Source organism: Pan paniscus, chromosome 13 (assembly GCF_029289425.2).
Source record: "Pan paniscus chromosome 13, NHGRI_mPanPan1-v2.0_pri, whole genome shotgun sequence".
Classification (NCBI taxonomy): Eukaryota; Metazoa; Chordata; class Mammalia; order Primates; family Hominidae; genus Pan; species Pan paniscus.
The window spans coordinates 71,816,600-71,836,460 of NC_073262.2; the positions used below are offsets into that span (position 1 = coordinate 71,816,600).

The 19,861-nt window shown below is 38.6% G+C and overlaps 1 protein-coding gene across 1 annotated transcript in view; it reads right to left on the reverse strand.

The window, feature by feature from the left end:
* The window catches only part of LRP2 (LDL receptor related protein 2), a 237,804-nt gene that overhangs the window by 25,407 nt on the left and 192,536 nt on the right, over nucleotides 1-19,861 (reverse strand). Inside the window, exons 58-67 of the mRNA XM_003824300.6 lie at nucleotides 19,453-19,572; nucleotides 17,987-18,103; nucleotides 17,138-17,254; nucleotides 15,980-16,117; nucleotides 13,384-13,506; nucleotides 9,917-10,045; nucleotides 4,820-4,951; nucleotides 3,723-3,854; nucleotides 1,908-2,051; nucleotides 248-413 (exon numbers count right to left, since the gene is read on the reverse strand). Coding sequence (XP_003824348.3) covers nucleotides 248-413; nucleotides 1,908-2,051; nucleotides 3,723-3,854; nucleotides 4,820-4,951; nucleotides 9,917-10,045; nucleotides 13,384-13,506; nucleotides 15,980-16,117; nucleotides 17,138-17,254; nucleotides 17,987-18,103; nucleotides 19,453-19,572 — 1,318 coding nt within the window. The remainder of the gene's footprint in view (nucleotides 1-247; nucleotides 414-1,907; nucleotides 2,052-3,722; nucleotides 3,855-4,819; nucleotides 4,952-9,916; nucleotides 10,046-13,383; nucleotides 13,507-15,979; nucleotides 16,118-17,137; nucleotides 17,255-17,986; nucleotides 18,104-19,452; nucleotides 19,573-19,861) is intronic.

Below are 19,861 nucleotides of genomic sequence, written 5' to 3' on the forward strand. Positions count from 1 at the left end.
ACCTGGGTGCTTTCCCAATTTTTTTCATGGCCCACAAAGAATACAGGATATGATAATGTCTCCATGACATGCTGGGGTAAGTGGAGGTAGTTGCTGGGGCTTCAGCAAGCCCAACCACTGCCCAGCTGCACCCATGGCTGAGTGTACTCATATCCAGGCCCAGACTCACTCATGGCCCATGGAGTGCAGTAGAGAACTCTAACCAGGAAAACAGAACAGGTAAGGGGGGAATGTATGGCAAATTTACCTTCCAACCCAGTCCACTGCTATTCCATCTGGCTGCATTACGTATTTCAGTTTCAGGTCAACTTCCTGCACAAGATTATTGCGGCCGGATTCAAAGTTGGGGATGTAGGCACGTTTGATAGCACCAAACCTAGAGCCCTCCCCTCGCACAGTGTAATACACAACACCTACAGAGGAAGACACACAGGTCAGTTTCATGTCAAGAGCATCAAGTAAAGGAAGAACAGGGGTCTAATCAGGTGAAGTACTGTTCGTTTATTGACATCTCTACCTCCCTCCTCACTGTTGTTATAATACGAATAATTCAATGACATCAGTATAATCAAACTTTAAAACCTATCAAACTTGAGCTATGAGCTACAAATGCTTCAACTGAGAACTTAGTGAGATTTAGTCATCTCTATTTAAAAGTGATTCATTTAAACGTATTTCAACAAAGTGCTTATTTACTCTTATTAGGATCAAGTTCTAGTTTCCAAAACAGAATGTATAGAGATAAACCAGGGCAGGCTGTTGAGAATTTGAAAGCATACTTAAGATCAGAGGCAATAAAGAAGCCATGTCAACGAGAAGTCCTATTTTATATACAGACAGAAGGATGGTGGACAGCAGGCATGTTAAAAGCATAGGAAGACTGTGACTGTAGAGGGATGCACTGGACACCTGCTGCTTTCCTAGGTATGCACCATTCTTGAAAAGTGTATTGTATTGCATGAATATGTGTGAAAATACACCAATAATAAATCCTACATTGGCATAGTTATTGATAGTTTTCAAAGCCTTTCATATCTACTATCTCATTCAATCTTCAAAACAACTCTCAGAGGTAAGCAGACAGAACAAGATTACTACTTTGATTTTGTAGAAAAAAATTGAGATTCAGAGAATCGTTACAATTATTTAGGATCACAAAGCTAGTAGATAAGGGAGACTGGCATAAAAGATAAGTTTACAGGCACAGAAGACAAGTTTTCTGACTCCTACCCTACTGTCATCTCCCCCAACACCAGATAGAGCCATGAGAGATTCAACAATAAGCATTATTCATCTTTTTCCTTCATTCAACTAAATTTTTTGATCACCTACCACATAGAGTGTACTAGATGTTGGGTCAGCTGCTAGGCATTTAGAGATAAATTAGATTCAGTCTTTGTCCCCAAAAAGCAGATGTCTAGAGGATAGAAAGATATTATGTGGTCAACTAGCTATATAACTTAGAGTAACATGTGCCATAAAATGACATAGATTCATGGTGAGCAATCATAGAACTCTGCCAGAAGGAGTGATAGAAGTTGTCACAGAGGTGGTGATATTAAACTGGGTCTTTGAGGTCTGAGTAGAAATTTTCAAGGTGTACAATGGTAGGAAGGAACAAGATCTGCAGTATCAAGGACAAGGAAATTTCAACATACAAGAAGATGTGAGATGGTCCAGAAAGGATAAACCCCAGTGATCGGAGGAGTTTTAGAAAGAAATCAGGAAAGCTTGGCTGGGATTCAAGGCCACACTAAGGCATCAGGAGCATGCTGGATTGGAAGAGTTTCCTCCTCCACTAATGCAACAAAATTCACTCATTAAACAATAAATTCTTTAAAAGTCAACACCTTAAAATTCTATAAAGTCACTTAATATCAATGAAAGATGCCAAAGTTTATACTCACTGAGGCCTATGTCCTCAGGATCCCAATCATAATCAACAGCTTGGATATATTCCTCATCTTGAAGATACTCTGAGAACCTCTCAGATGAGAGATTATATTTTCGAATTCGGACATTGTCAGGCAGTAGCAACAAAGGAGAGCTACCTGTAAACAAACAAAGGGCTACTTTATCTGTTTGAATTATACTTTCCTATATAAAGTAGGATATAAAATGCACAGTATGTACCTGTCCCCTTTTTAAAGAACATGAGTTTTTATAGGAATCTGACTATCTCTGTTAATCAATAAAGCTGACTATCCAACTGGGTTACAAAATCCGTGACTTGACATTCTCCACTTCAAGTGGAAAGCTAATATGTCTCTTAGGGACATTATCAGTTCTTTATTCTTTGTACTCAGTGGTAGTATGGAACAAAGCTAGACTGAGAACCCTACATAGAGTCCTCATTTTCACTGAATTGTTTTTATTAACTGACATCAAAACAGACAAGACTGCAGACATTCTATCTCACAGAAGAAATACTTTTATAGTCTTACTAAAAGTTTACCAGAAAAGTCTCATTCCTTACTGTTTCCTGACAGATTTTATGATTCTTTTTAGCAGGTAATCAGCTCTATGACCCAATTTAGCTCCTAGCTAATGACAAAATAAACCTAGCTTGTCCTTGATTTAATTTTTTTAACCTAAAGCAGCTACTTAATGGTGACTCATCCCAAGATGCACTGTCTAGAATTTGTTAAGTTTAATTTACTTGCATAATGTCAACTGAATCCAATTTAAGTAACTTTTAAAAGTTCATTTTATATATTTCCTCTATCTTGACATTATGTTTTATATGAATATTCCAATTTGTTTCAGTCATGTCCTTAGTTAAAGGATTTAAACATTTAAAAAATTGCTGCTTAATTACCAGACCAACTGTTCAAATGCTTTCACTCTAGTTTTCATTCACTGTCAACAGTGTTTTGAGGGTAAAATATGTAAGTATGCTAGTCAAATGTATGCTTTAAAAGCTCAATTTGTATGAAGAAATTGAACAGCCATTTTGGCCATTTACTCTTAATTTACAAAATAAAGTGCTATTTTCTTATCAAGTTCCTTAAACTCTAGTACAAACTTCAAATTCAAAATAAAGACCCATGCCTCTTAACTAGGATATGATGATTTAGATCAGGCCTCTGGAATTTGGAGTATAATACATCTGACTTACATTCTTTCTCTGTTTTTATCAGGCCCGATTGTCAGACACTGGCATCAACCTAAAACGTAAAACTCATGATTGAAGTTATGACTGTGCCAGACTCCTTTCTGCCTGTGATCAGTAGTCCATGAACAATACAAAAGGGATATGTCCTTGATTTGCCCCAATTCACGAGCCCTCTTGGACTACTGGGCCTCAAATCTTATTCTCAGTGGAGTGGGAGCTAGAGGGCCTTGTTACCTTCCTTTTATTGATGACCATCCCATAGGCAAGCTTTTGTTGTTGTTTGAGCCTTAAGAAAGATGACATCTTGTCCACTTTTTGAAGTTTTTATCAAGGTAGACAAGAGGCTAAATCCATTATAATAAGTAACACCTGGCTCTTGTTTTAATTGCTACATATTTGTTGGGGGATGTAGCTATTGTTTTAAGCTGGCAGGGGAGGAGAGAGAAGGAGCGACTAAAGAGGTGTTGGAAGAGAAGCAGCTGGCGAGTTTAAAAAAAAAGAAAGAAAAGAAAAACTATGAGAAGCTGAAGCTTCTGTCCTCGTATAGTGTACTTAGCAGTATTTATTTCCCCAAAAGTCAATTAATCCCAACATGAATCCATCATACCCTCAGCTGCACATCGTTTTCCAGGGCGGTCACTCATAGACGTGAAGCCATCAGCGCAGACACACTCATAACTTCCTTTGGTATTTCTGCAGTGCTGGGGACAAGTCCCAAATTGTTCACATTCATTGATATCTGTAGGCAAAATAAAACCAAACACGCAACATCTGTTCCCATCCATTCCTTAGAGATCTTGCTTCTGTTTAAACCCATATTCACCAGCAATGAGGACCGAGAAGGGTACAGAAGAAAATAAGCAATGATACAAACATTTGTGAAACACTAAGTTTCAGATACTGTTTCACATGCTTTTCAAATATTTTCCTCGTTTAATCTTGCCAAAAGACTTTAAGAGGTATGGACGATTAAGCCCACAGTCCCAAAGCTGATAAGCAATGGAGACAGGATTTAAACTCTATGACTCTGCAATAGCAGAGCACATTTTCCCTTTCAGAAGGCATATGTTTTGTTGTATTGTTCGGTGTCTCTTCACTTCTGCTAACCAGCTTCAGGAACAGGAGTCATTGATTTAGTTTTTCAATTGAGTTCTTAAGCTTCAAGTCCAAAAGGAACTCTTACAATCTTCTGACTATGACATATCATGAATTAGAAACAGTAAATTCAAATACTAAAAGGCACCTAAAATCATGCCCATCACTCACCATCTTGATAAGCTACCTTCTGACTCCATACCTTACAACTCATCTATGTCTGGCGTAAGTAGGTGTATAATAAATACGTGTTGGTTGTTTGACTTACAATGAAGAAAGTAAGCCTAGTTTGTTTTTTAAATTAACTTTGATTTCACACACTGGTGCAATAAGCAGCCATCATCACCAAGGCCTTCATCATTCAAATCAATTCCACAGACTCTACTGAGCACACAGTATCTGACAAGCACTTAGGTAGGCACTGGTCAGATAGCATGCATGCAGGTGGGGGAAAGCAATTCTTGAGTAGTTTAATGACCTAGAACCATGAAACCATGAGTATGGTACCATTAAGGGAATTAAATAGTGATTTATTTAATAAAGGGGAGTGGGTGGAGATCCTTAAATGTAAAGTTCACCTAAACAGGAATTGGAAAAAATATACTCTACCTAGACAGGAGGTTCTGTCAAAAACATTGGTTTCGAACCCAGCTGTACAGGAGCAGATAAATCCTCCTTCATTTAATTGGGTACAATTTTGCTCGCATATATTTTCAGCACATGTTCTTTCTTTTCCTTTATCTGAAAAACAAAATCCCAGCATTACAAACCACAAATAACAGTCAGCCACAAATAACAGTCAAGTGGTGTATCAAAAGGAGCACCTACTCGTAACCAACTATAGGACATCTTGAGATGACCCCTTTCCATAACCCTTTGAGAGGACAGAGGGCACTGGGGGAGTCAGGATTCCTATTTCTGATCGTGGTCTGAATACCGTTTAGATAAATGCATATAATGCTAAAACTTTGAGGCAATTTTCACATTATATGCAGCACTCCTAGGCTTATCCTCAGAGCATCCAATTCTGGACTGCACAACTATGAAGCCTTACACTCTACAGCTATTACCACCTGCTCTACTATCTTTAATCCTATTGCAAATAGATAGATCAATAGATAGATAGAGAGATAGATGATAGATCGATAGATAACAGATAGATATAAATAAATAAATAAATAAATAAATAAATAAATAAATAAATAAAAGACATGGATACAGATAGGTTAGCACAAAGTTACAAATAGGAAATTATAAAATTTTAAGAAGACTATAATTTCCCTAACATTGACCAATTGATTATATATATATATATATACATACACACACACACACAAATATATATATGTATATCAAGTGTTGACCAGGGTGCAGTAAAATACATAGAGTTCTAAATCATACAACTGCTCTTAGAGCCATAAATTAGTACACAAGGAAAGAAATTTTGTACTATGTATGTATGCACCAAGGACTTTAAAAATATTCATACTCTTTTTCCCAGTTATTCCATGTTAATGAATTTTCCCTTGAGAAGGAATATGCAGTATAATTTACGTTTAAGGATTATAACAATATTTATAATAAGAACATTTGAAAACAACTTGAATGTATGTTCGGTGATAGGGAATAAATTATGTTATAGTATAAAAAAACTAAGACATTACTGATGCACCATTACTTTATGTAACACTAAAATTGAATATGTCTGGAACTTACACTGACATGTTATTAATTGTAAGATACATATCTTGGCTTCAAAGATGTTAAAATATAAAAAAATACATCTTAGAAGCAATAAGTTATGATTATCTACATGATGAATTGCTATGTGATTATTAAAATTTATAGTTTCAAATGATACTTTGACATGGGAAATACCTATAATAAATTGAAAAAAAGACTGAAAAACTCCATTTAGTATAGAATATTTCTTAATTTTTCAAAATACTAAGAAATATTTCTTACATATACATATGCAAAAAAAAAAAAGACAGCAAAATACACCAAACTTTAAAGGTTAGTTCTCTTTTAGTGATGGGATTCAAATGATTTTTACTTTTGATTGTTATTGAACTTTCACAGTAAAAAAAAAAAACAAAACTCAGTTTATTTTTGTAGAGCCCATATAAATGATCCCTGTTATTCTGATCCAGATGTTCCAAGACAGACTTTTAACAGCTCACACTTTACCCTAACACTTCATTGTTCATCATTGCCCCAAGATCTTGTCTCTACCAGTATCTATCCAAGCCATCTGGCTTTCGTCCTTGTCATTCTTATCAGTTTGCTTCCTTTATCCTCCATCTATCCCCAAACCTAGGTCTTACAGAAAAACTGGCAAAGATGAACATAGATACTGAGTGATAATGGGGGAAAGAGAGGCAGTGGTTATCTCCATTAAGGATTTAAGCTTCATCTACCTCTCAAATAAAGTCTCCTGGTCATAGGCTTCTGAGTATTTTAGCCAAAGAGACTGTGGTATCTCCTGGTTTAATTCTTTCAAATCAAAATAGATTTATATCTATCTGTTTTCCATAGTATGCAATGAGGTGAACTTAATCACTTTCAGAGTCCTTTAGGGTAAATGATCATATCAGTATATGTCGTCTGAGTACATTAAAAACACTGGGTTTCAAAAAGAAAAATAACCAAAATAAAGTACAATGAAATTCAATGGAATGCTGCCCTTGGAGTGCAGACTTCAAAGCTGTATGCATGAAAGTCTTATAATAAAGATCCCAGCCTTTATTATAGGAGCTCTTAACAACTGTACATTGTTAAAACATCTATTTAGATTTTCTATTTTTTTCATGATCCATTTTCAGAGTTTTGTGTCTTTCTAAGAATTTGTTCACTTCACATAAGTTGTTTAATTTATTGCCATAAAATTTGTCATAGTATTTCCTTACTGTCTTTTGAATTTCTGTGAGGTTAGCAGTGATATCCCCTCTACATTGCTAAATGAATCTGACCTAGGTTTATTAACTTGGATATCATTGAGCCAGTCACATAACCTCCGTGGGTCTCACATGCATCACTAGACTTTGTAATTTCCTCCCAGCTCTGAAATCTATAAAGGGATTAGGGGTCCCAGGAGTCAAGAATTTCTGGACCAAGTGATCCACTAAATGAGTCACGCTTTTGTGAAGCAAGAGTCCTTAACAAGAGCAGAAACCACACGACACTGTAGGATTCTTCCTAAAATGTGAGGGCTTTCTTATCATTGTTTTCATTTGAAAATGATCACCATTTTAACCCATATAACTGATTTCCCCAAACCCAAACATATGGCACTCTATTTATAAAAGAAATACCCTACTTTCCATTTTATGAAGAAGGAATAAGAACTACCAGAGAAACAGCAAGTCAATCTATCTTTATGATCACATAAATAATATTTGCAACCTGAGGTTAACTTCTTTCCTTTATACCTGAATGGTGCTAGAAAAAATGCTGATGTATTTTCATTCCCAAAAATTTGCCAAGACAGTAGACTTTAGGTGCTCTTACCACAAAAATAATTTTTTTAAAGATAACTATGTGAGATAATGGATATGTTAATTTGCTTGATTATAACACATCACTATATATAAGTATATCAAAACGTCATGTTGTACACCTTCAATTTTAAAAAATCGAACAATGTGTCTCAAACACTTCAATGATGCTTTTGGAGAAGAAGAAGACGAAGGAGTAGGAGGAGAAGGAAGAAGAAGAAGGAGAACAGGAGGAAGGAGAAAAAAGACAAAGGCAAATAAATTAACAGCACCCAAGAACTAGTATATTAAAAAAGATTTCTATGCCTCAAATTATTAGCCCAGAGAAATAAGACTGAATTCCATATCACATATTCACTTAATATCTGAAAAGAGAAGCTGCTTCCATACCTGAATTGCTTGTGCTACTTATTTCCTTAAAAAAAAAAAAAAAAAAACCTGCTACTAATTAAATGCCATTTGAAAAGAAAGTACTGTAGTCTATTTTAAGCCACCTATCAGTCTCTGGGAGTAAGAACCCACACCTGCCATTCAGTTTTGCAAATTCTATCATGTTCAGGTTTTTAAAATATTTTATCAAGTCACTTCATTCTGTCAATAACTCCAAGTCCCACAGAAAACGTATGTGAAATAAATGGCAAGCCAACTCAATATGGCTGGTTATTCACACCTCTTTGTAACTCACGCAGGAGAAAAATTGATAGAAAATCCTTTGGATGCCTCAGAAAAAAATCAATTAGAGCCCAAGAAGTTGAAAGCACATGGAGCTCACTAGGATGATTAAGTCACAGGCTCCTAGAGTTTGGAGAAGGGCCTCCTTTTTCCTGTGAGGAAACCAAAGACTGGAGAGGTCAGTATGTGCCCAAAGTGGCACAGCTAGTGGCAGGGATCCAGAGGCCAGCCCTCCTAACCTAGACTTACGTGACTGCTCCAATTCTGCCTCTGACATTCTGTGTGACCACGAGGAAGTTACTTAAGCTCTCTGAGCTTTATTACATAGACAACAAAAGCAACTCAATGGGGCTAACTTGAGTAACACATTAAATAATGTATGTGAAAGCACTTTATGAGTCATAAATGGACTACAAAGGTGTGACTTAGTAACATGTCATTTTAACATTTCCATCAAAATATTGAGCTAGAATTGTTCCTTGGTTATGTTCATCATCCTTTTCCTACACAAAGTGCTCCCTCTACTTTCTTTTTTGTTTGTTTGTTTGTTTGTTTGTTTTGAGACAAGGTCTTGCTTTATTGCCCAGGCTGGAGTACAGTGGCACAATCACAGCTCACTGCAGCCCCTACCTGCACTCAAGCCATCTTTCCACCTCATCCTCTCGAGTATCTGGAACTAGAGGTGCACACCACTACACCCAGCAAATTTTTGTGTATTTTGTTAAGACGGAGTTTCGCCATGCTGCCCAGGCTGTTCCTGAACTCCTGGGCTCAAGTGATTTGTCTGCCTCGGCCTCCCAAAATGTTGGGATTACAGGCATGAGCCACTGCATCCAGCCACTCCCTCAACTTTAAAAATAAAAATCAATGTCCCTTCCCAGGTCCCCTGTGGCGTTCCCTTCTTGATCAAACACCCTCAGAAGGATTTTCAAGTACCAAGGATACTGCATTCGGCTTAAGATTTTTTTCATGTATATACTTTAAGTTCTAGGGTACATGTGCACAACGTGCAGGTTTGTTACATATGTATGCATGTGCCATGTTGGCTTGCTGCACCCGTTAACTCGTCATTTACATTAGGTATTTCTCCTAATGCTATCCCTCCCCCATCCTCCCACCGTAATGTGCAGACTAATAAACAAAATATGTAGCCTTAAAGTGCTAAGAGGCACCCAGTGGACTGGGACGAGGATGTGCTCTGCAGTGAAACAGACCAGAGTTCAAATCCTGAGTCAACCTCTTAATGACAGTAAGACCTGGCCAATTCGTTTAACCTCTAAGTTCGTTGCTCATTTGTACATAAGAAAGAGATAATAACACCTAACTCATAAGATTGCTACCAGGCACGTAGAATGTTTGACACAATGTCTGGTCTAGGATAAGCACTCAGTCACAGCTAGCTATGGGCTTGACTGGAATTCAAGCAAAAAGTACATTAAAGAGAAAATGTGGTCAGTGTCTACATTATGTTATTGCATGTTTTAATTAGGTAAACCTGAGTTACTACAATGAACTATAAAAACAAGTGTTTACTTACTGCAACCCAGTTCATCGGACCAGTCACCACAGTCATCGGCATCATCACACACATTGTCATGTGGAATGCAATGCCCATTGCCACACTTATATTCATATTCTGTACAAGGTTTCAGGGTTGGTTTTCTACCTGTAATGTAAGAACAAGTTAAAATTAAAACTTTTTCTTTTATGAAGCAAGATACTTCCATGACAGAGACAGTTTGTGCTTACCAAATAAACAAGTGCTTCCCTACATTTCCCAGTCTCCCTTGCAGCTGCATTAGGACCATGTGACCAGTTCTAGCCAACGTACTGTCAGTTGGAGGTGCCATGTGTCACTACTGGGCTGAAGCAATGAAAAGCACACGTGCCTCCTCTGTGTCGCCTGTGCTGCTGCAGCAACCTTGGAAGCCATGTGTTCCAGGCAGCACAGCTGCAAGATGCAGGAGGGCTGTGAAACCAGCGTTGGCCTTTATATGAGTGCTCAACAAGGCTTCATTATGTTACACCCCTGAGACTTCAGGATTTGCTGGTTGCAACAGCTAGTATTAATTACTCCGAATAACATAGAGTGATGAGGGAAGTAGAGTACTGCCATAATAAAAACATAAAATATTTGGCATTGGATTAACAGTCAGGAGGCAAGCAACAAGGACACTGATAGTGGAGGCAGGAAAGGTTGAGATCATGTTATGCAAAGTCAAAGCATTTGATAAAGCTATCACCTCGGAAAAACTGGAAGGCAGATCACACGCTTACTGAACCTGTCAATCATGGAGCGAGGTTAGAAGATAGAATGTTAGCAATGTGCATTGATTGCCATTCCTGAGTTTGGCAAGATAGTATAAGAAAGAGAGAAGCTAAGGGAAGAACTGGTTAACTTACAAGCAGAAATAAAATAAAGCCCAGAAATTTGCTGTGTGAGAAAAGCCACCTGTATCTACATCCCAAACACTAAAAGTCTGAAGTTTAAAAGGCTTTGAGACACGAAGGCCCAATAAAACCTCCTCATTGGATAAAATGACTGCCCATCTATTTTTCTACATGGATTGGATGTAAATGACAATAAGTTCAGACAGAACTCTATGAAGGAAAGAAAGCAAAGAAAAAAGCAGATTTGAGAACTATGTCTCAAAAAGAGCACTAGGTCAGGTTACTAACTTTTAGAACAGGCTAGAAGCAAACAGATCAAATGCCTGGTATGTTTCTGGGAGAAAGATATAACCAAATAAACCAAAATACTATGACTGTTTGAGACTTGGAAACAAAAAAAAAAAAAAAAAAAACTCCTGGGCTCCTGACCTTCTATAAGCAAGAAGTGGGGTGAGAAAGCTGCTGTGCTGGCCCTAATGGTAGCATATTTCCCTTTCCCTCTTCATTTGAAGAGGAAAATAGACAAGAAAAAACTCTCAAAGGGTAGAGTCAGAAACAATGAGAGACATTTTAACACAGGAGCTCCTCCCAGAGCAGAGGCATGAGCGAATCAATAAATACCCTCCACTCCCCAAAGAAGGGACCTTTACAATGTCTGCCCAGAGTGGCTGTGTAATTTACTCTCCTTTCCAAGCCAGTGTGCTTTTGAAAGTGAAGGTGGTGCTATTCATAATTACACTGGGGCAGCCGACATGAATCAGGACTGTCCTGTGCCAACATGTGTCATCCCAGCCCAGTGGGACTTCAGAATTGCTATACATTGGTGATGGCCATGAGTCTCTAATTCTTCCTTTCCAATGGGAGTGTTTATTTCTATTGTGTTGCCCCTGTTCCGCCACTACCTATCAGGCACAGACGGCGCCGATTGTTTATTAGTTTATGGGTCTCCCAACCAAGAGGAACCACATCTGGAACTGATTGAGTGGCTACTGCCCATTACCCAGAGGTCCTGGATTTCAGTTTCTGAATGGACTATGAGCTATGTCCCTTGGGAAGGGGTTAAGGGTGTTCTGTGTGTGAGAAGAAAATAATAAAGGAGTATTTAGTGACACAAGGGTAAATTGTATGAGAATGCATATTCTTGCATTTTCCAGTCTCCCTTACAGTTAGAGCAGGGCCATGTGACCGGTTCTGACCAATGGACTATGAGCAAGAGGATATCTGTCATTTCCAGGCTCAGGAAGTTAAGAGGCTGTGTGCCTCCACCATGTTGATCTTCTCCTGCCTTGGCAACCTTGAATGTGTCCCTGATGGTATAATTATGGGATGGAGGAGGGTTGCTTGACTGTCATTAAACTTTACATGAGCAAGAAATGAACCTTTGCCATTTTAAGCCATTGAAATGTTGCAGGTTGCTTCCTGTGGTGACCGGTAGTGGTTTCCCAAACTAAAACCCTGTTCCTTGAAAAGAATAGAAGTTTATGGATTCTTTTTTCCACTCTGGGATTTGACCATGTGCTACAAATGTCTTGCTCCATTTTTTTTTAAATGGCACTTTTAGTAGGGGAAATGGAAAGAGATTTTGGGGAAGGGGGAAATCTGCTCAAATTTTTAAAAAATATTTTATTTCTGGGCTTTCATGCTTTTGCGCTATGCCTCAAATAAACATATTAATGCTATAATGTATTAATGTTATCTCTGCCAGTAATAATAATAACAGGAATACGAACTTGAAGGTTGTGGTAGTGTCAAAGTCCTCCCTGACAGACAGTCTCCTCTGGGATGGGGGTTGGAAGTAAGCATTCTGTGGCAAAGCATTCTAAGACCACATCAATACAAGAAATAGAAAGTGGAGAAATCAGGCATTTATCTTAATTTTCCCAGATAATGTCTTTTTGGGGAAAAAATAATTGGAGTTGGGGAAATGATTTTCCTCACTGACTTTTTTCTAGGCAAATTAAATTGCCCAGAAAATTGGTCAAATTTCCCCTTCAATGGATAGATTTTAAAACATTTTGAAAGTGCAGAAAAAGTACAGATATTTCAATGCCTCAATTGTTAAATGCAGCCAGTTTGGAACTTCTATCTTAAACTAATCTATCACTTTTCTCTTCTGGGAAATGAACTTTCATTTTCAACAAGGATATTAGGTAAGCTCTGTTAACACCAGTACTGCCTTGCTTCACATGATCTCTGCAGCTGGGCACCTGCCTAGATTAGCAATTAGCGACTCCTGAAGGCTGAAGAATGATCAAATCTTATATTTGAAAAAATAAACTATTAATTTGCGAGGTGTGGCTCAATCAGTATTTAGTGTTTGTTCTCAGTTTCTTATGAGAAAAGAGGAGGGGAAGGCTTATTAAATGTTTAAACAAAGACTGAAAAATTAATGGATTTGCCAGCATCATGCTCAAATGAGACAGGAAGAAACAGGCAGGGTTACATGTAAGCAATGCATGTGTTTGCATGGTCTTGTAAACAATTATGTCAGCAGAGATCTGCAGTCATGGGCACAACTCTATAGAACAAACTGAAATCCCAGAGGCACATTTTCCAAACTGCAGACCACTTGGGGTCCTTCCTTTTTCCTTCTCCCTTTTGACTTTTGCTTACAGTGCTCCTCTGTCTCATCAGTTCCATCTCCACAGTCATCCACACCATTGCACACCTCATGACTATAAATGCAGCGATTGTTGTCACACCGGAAACGGTTTGGTGAATTACAGGGAACATCCACTGAAAGGAAAGATAGAAAAATGAAATTACAAGTTAACAGTAGAATCTAAGTGTCAATATCTAAAATACTCCAGTGTCAGCACCAGGCTTGCTTCATTCATGCACTCATTTACTCATTTGATTAATCAATCAGCAGATACACCTTACATGTATAGTACACACCAAGGCACTGTGCTAGGCAGTAGATATGATGGGAAACAAGAAAGACCCAGTCCTTGTCCTCATGGAACTTTCATTCTAGTAGAGAAACAGACTTTTGAAATTAACCATTCAATTACAACTATGAAACATCTACTGGGGTGATCTGACACAAGTTAGGGAGAGGAAGGCTTGGAAGAAACTTCCCATAGATTCTGAGTCAGGGAGGAGGATGGCAGGTCTCTGGACCTGAATAAAGGCCTCGGTGGCTGGAGCATGGAGCGTGGAGCACAATGGTGGCTGTGAGGCTGGACAGACTGGCAGTACACGGGCTCTTATCCTAACAGCCAGGAAGCCATTTGTTTGATCCTCCTGGTGGCAGTTGTCATAGAGTCTCTAGCGCCTGAGTCTTTTATTGAAGCTTTAAATTGTGTTGGATTTTCCTTCCTGAATTCCCTCACCTCTTACATTTAAAATCGATATCTCACAATCAAACCCTGACACACTTGCTGTCCAGAGTGAGACCTCTAGCTGCTGCCTGTACAGATGTGAGGAACTCAAGGGTAGTCCCCAGGTCCCCTACTTGTTTGGTACAGGGAACATGGTTCAGTATGCATGTACCACAAATTCAGTGAACTCAACATACATGTGGTCTTCACATGTGGCCTGTCTTTCACATGGAGGATTTGGGCTGTCTGATTTTCCTTCTGCCTTGGTATCACACACAGGGATCAAGAGGAGAGACTTATAATAAGATTGGTTGAGGGGAAAGGGTCAGATCTAAGGGCTGATTCTTGGAAGTATTGTTAATAGAACTATTGCAATAATTATTTGCTGTGAAAGGCAAGTTCAATATTATAAAACAGTGTTGGAAACCTTTTAATGTAGCTGTGTCTCTGACTCTCCAAAGTTTATTTTTACTAGCTATGGGCATTTTACCTTATGGAGAGAAGAGATTTCCTAAGGACTTCTTTGAAAGTTAAACATGTCTAAGATATGTCTCAAGATTCATGAAGTTCAAAGCAAAACAAGGCTAGTTCCTAACAAGTAAAGAAAAATGTTGGGATGCAACTGTGAAATATAATGAACACTAATTAAAGTTTTCTGAGAAGAAACAAAATACTAAGATATATCATCTTCACAAGTCAAATCTCTGGGCTAAAAATGAGTAGTGATGAAGCTGGGAAAGGGGATGGAAGATGCAACGTGAACTTCCAACAGGAGTGCTTCTCCAGGTCTTGTCTCCTAGGTTAAGGGCTTTTACTTACACAAAATCCTGACACTTTAGTTTGCATCAGAATCATTTGAGGGGCCTGTTAATGTATAGATTGCTGGGCCCTTAATTTTCCCACAAAATTAAGGCCACTTTGGGGAAAGAGCTCAAAAAGCAGGGTCTTTGAGTTAATGCCTTTCCTTCCTCTACTTCTTTTGGTCTTGATTTTTAATTTCTATTTGGATAGGGTGCATCCCATGAATTTGCATTTCTAACATATTCCCAAGTGGCACTGACATTCCTAGTCCAGGGAAGACACTTTTGAGAACTATTACCCTAGAGTTCCTCCAATGACTCAAAGCATGTAGCAAAATGACTGCAACAAACTCTATTTACGTTCACTTCATTAAAATCAGTAGTTCTCAACCAGGGGACTAAACTAAAAGGCTAAGAAGCTTTTTAAAAATATGTATGTGCAGGCTTCATTCTTGGAGATTCTGCTCCATCAGGTCTAAGCCTAGGGTGAGGCCAGGGCATGTGATTTTGAAATACCCCTCCTCCTCTGCTACTGACATGTACCTGAATTGAGACTCACAAACAAGCAGGGTTTAAAATATATATATATATATGCATCATTCAGCAAGAGGGAATTAGATGGCCTTGAATTACCATGTTAAAAGGAAGTGACTGTAGAGATTAAGAAAGTCTTAGCATTTTCTAAAGGTGCTCCAGGAAGCTCTAGGGGTTTGGAGAGGGTACTTCCAGGGGCACCCAAAGTAGGATACAGCAGGAGAGGTACAGCCTCCTCCCTACCCTTCCTCAGACTTCAACCACAACAGACCTGCCTTTATTTATGCATACTAGGTTTTCAAGCAACATTTCCCTTAAAGACATTGTTTTCTAAGGCCATAATATGTTTAAAAACATGGAGGTTTTCCCAACTTTCTCAGGTTACAGAGAGAACTGAAGCTGGAAGACCCAGTGAAATAACACCAACGCTGATCCTGTGTCCATTCCTAAACAATTGTACAACTGCTCTCCAGGCTCACATGCTACACGTAAGAAACATTGAGATTTGACAGACAACACCACTCCCATTCACTCCGTTTCTCTCCCTCTTACAGCACAGGTGAAGTTCTTCATCTGAACCATCGCCACAGTCATCATCGCCATCACATTTCCAATATGGCGGGATACAAACATGGTTTTTGCATTCGAACATAGTAGCCTGGCAGTATGCACCATCAGGAAAGCGTGTGGCTGCCATGGGGGAAAAAACATATTCAAATTATTATACAAATTGACTACTTTGGGGAAGCTTCCTGCTATTTCTCCTTTGGCTCTTGCCATTACAGCCTGCTCTTCTTTATTCATCAAGATGTATAGTGGCCTTGACCTGTCTGAAAGTTGAATGGACTATGTCTTAAGGGCAGCTGTCAGAGCCCAGTTTCCAATGGCATGAATCATCCATGGCATGGACAGCACTGGACTTAATCTCTACAGGCAAATGTCAAGACTGGTTTTACCCACATACATTTATAAAGTCTCTTTGGCAACCACATCATCAATGATAACCATCATGGATGGCTATCATGGATGATGGTTATTGTTGATGGATCAGCAATAATGATGTATAAACATTTTGCATTTATTCAAGTGATCCATAAAGACTCAAATCTGAGTAATCATGTTGGCTTTCCAGTTTTTGTAGGGAAAAGAAAGATCAGACAGTTACTGTGTCTATGCAGAAAAGGAAGACATAAGAAACTCCATTTTGATCTCTCTCAGTCTTCTCAGTCTCTCATCCCACCTGAGGAGAAATACCTACAGGTGTGGAGGGGCTGGCCCCCTTCAAGTTTTAATCATTTTTATACCCCATCGTGTGACTGAGAAAAACTTTAATGCTATAAATTCAATATGTTCGAATACCCAACCCAAGTTCTTTATACTAATGTATTCGTTGCTTGAATATTTTTTTACCTGAAATGTTTTTTATCTAATTAATGATTTGTATAGTAGCTGATAATATATAAATACTTTGTTAGCACAGATTACTTAATATATTCTCCATTTAAAATAGCAAGGAAGTACACTTGAACGGCCATTGTGAAATATATGATTATGATGACTTAGAACTCAGGTGAACTGATCATTATCAGTGCATGCTGAACAGACAATACTTATGGCCTTTTAATCTAAGAAGCGGCAGCGGACTGATGTCTAAACTATCATATCCATGCTCTCAGGTAAGCAGTACTACATATGTGTCTAGGGACTTACGACAATCAGCTTCATCAGACGCATCCAAACAGTCAGCGGATCCATCACATTTCAGTTCACTGTGTACACAATGTCCACTTGTACACTGAAAATATTCAGGATGGCAGGTCCTCATCTCTGAAGAGAAAAGATTGTCATTCCGAGAAGGCCTTGTCATTTTCAGACAGATATTAGGTACCTGGAGTATAGTGGTTACTCCATCACATTCCTATCTACACCCTGTGACTGGCTCACAGCAAACCCACAACTTGTGGTTAGCAAATTAATACATTCTCAAAACTCACACTTTCCCCACTCAACATACAGAGATGGAAGTACCTAGCTCCCTAATATTAAATAATCTCCAGCTCTTAAGCTTTTCCTCAGAAATTGGAATTCCCCAATTTTCAATGTTTTCTAATTTTCCTGAGACCCAACACCAAATCAGTAAAGAACTATAAAAATTACTTTGGGTTTAGGATTACTCTGTCAATGATCTGATCTCTAGACAAGAGAGTCATAGTAGCACATGTATATTCCTTAGGGTGACTTTCGGTGGAATAGTAGCAAGATCAACGTCTTTGTTTACAAGGCTAACGCAGATTAAAATCTGCTCCTAAGAAGTGTTGATATTAAAATTAAATGTTTAAAATTCCTTGCTATTTTCCTCAATTATGACTAATCTAGACTGCTGTAAGTTAAGAATAATGCATAGAAAATACAGAGCAGAAGATACTGTGTTATGCTAAGGTTTACATATTACACATATACAAAAATAATTTTCCTCTAAAAGCCTTATAAACACTAATTTGAAGCCCCTACACTGTCACAGTACAAAATTCTATGGTAAGCTTCTCAAATGACAGTTACCACAGTCCCGTTCATCTGAGTTGTCCCCACAGTCGTTGTAATGGTCACAGATCCAACGCGAGGGAATGCACTGCTGATTGACACATCGAAACTCGCTCTCTGTGCACTCCCGGGGAGCTGGAAAGGAAAGGCACCTGGCCATGAGTGTGCACCAGGAATCACATACAGGAGACATCTTGTGAGCTGACCATAGTGCCCTGGGTGCCCAGCACCCTCCTGTGTCCCAAGCCCCAGAGGTGTGCTTGGGCAAATCATTCACCCTCCAAAACTAGACCTTTCACCTTAATTTTGAGTCTGTAAAGAATGGCCTTTATTAAGAAGTTTGTCCAAAGGTGATCTGATCTCTCTTTCTCTCTTGCTCTCTCTCTCTCTCTGTTTTTTTTTTTTTTTTTTTTGAAACAGGATCTTTCAACATTGCCCAGGCTGACTTTGAACTCCTGGTCTAAAGTAATCCTCCCTGCTCAGGCTCCTGCGTAGCTGGGACTGCAGGTGTGTTCCACCATGCCCAGCTTGATTTTATCTTAATTTTTTCTATTTCGTGAAACTCTAGATAACCTCTTATAGGATTCAACATTGACTTTTATTAATAAAAGACAAAATGCCAATTGGATTACCCTTTTGTATAAGTTTTTAGCTAACTGATATTTGCAGGTGTAGTCAGCTTCCTAAATCTCTCATTGCCTATCGCAAGTGATGATCACTTCTTTCTTCCAAAAGGTAAACAAAGTTAGAATGTGTCTCATTAGTCAATTAGAAATTGACGCATATCATGGGTCAGTGATATACACTCTGGGCAGGGCTTCATTAAGCTTGTTTTCAGAACACACATTGAGTGTGTTCTGACCATCTAATCTGATATGATCTCAGCCTCTTGGCTTCCTTTCCTCAACCTCCCTATCCAATGCCTTGTAGTCAATACCTTCAACTGGGAGAGAGAAACTAAAACCTGTCCTGTTATTTAACTATTAGCCCTCCTAAAATAGTCAACTATTCTAGGAAGGGTAATAATGCAAACACAAGTTCTCTCTCCTCTCCTATGAAGGCCATTTTGGGGAAAGAGCTTAAGAAGCAGTGTCTCTGGGTTAGCACCCTTCCTCCCTCTACTTCTCTGGTCCTGGTTTTCTATTTCTATTCTATTTATCTTATTACATTTTTCCTTTATCATAAGTCACCTCAACTTCTTTTGGAAAAAAAAAGTTGGATGTAAATAAATTCAACACACAAAAGATATACTTCAGTAAATACCTTCCTCCAAAAGCTTGATGTGAAACATCTCAGAAGGAGATGCTTATGTCTTTAGTGGAAGAGAAAGTAGAAATGTACTGACCAGCGGAAAGAAAGAGATCAGACAGCTTGATATCATCCTACCCATTGAGGATCAATGACATAGACAGTTGAATTATGGACAAAAAGCAAACATCACAGCTCTGGTGGCACATAAGGACCATAGGACTGTGAACACTCACCACAGTTTTCCTCATCTGAGTTATCTCCACAGTCATTTTGCCCATCACACTGCCAACGAAGAGGGATGCAGTGGTGATTTTTACAGCGGAAATCCCCCACAGGATGGCATGTCCTCTCCTCTGCAAAGCAGTCATTGCAAAGACTTCATAAACCATTGGCAGAGAAATGCACAAAGTAGTATTGGCTTCCTTGTGAGACAGTCTGAGAATTGTATTAGCACACTCTTGAAGCTCCCAAAGAGAGGAATGCCAGCAACATTCATGGTCAACATTCCCTCTTTTAGCTACCCTGAGCCTATTCTACCACTTGAAACTCGATCCATTCCCTTTGGTAGAAACTGTGCAAAGAATGAAATGGTATCTGGTTTGTAATTTGCAACAAAGGCCTGGTATGGGATGCTAAAATTAT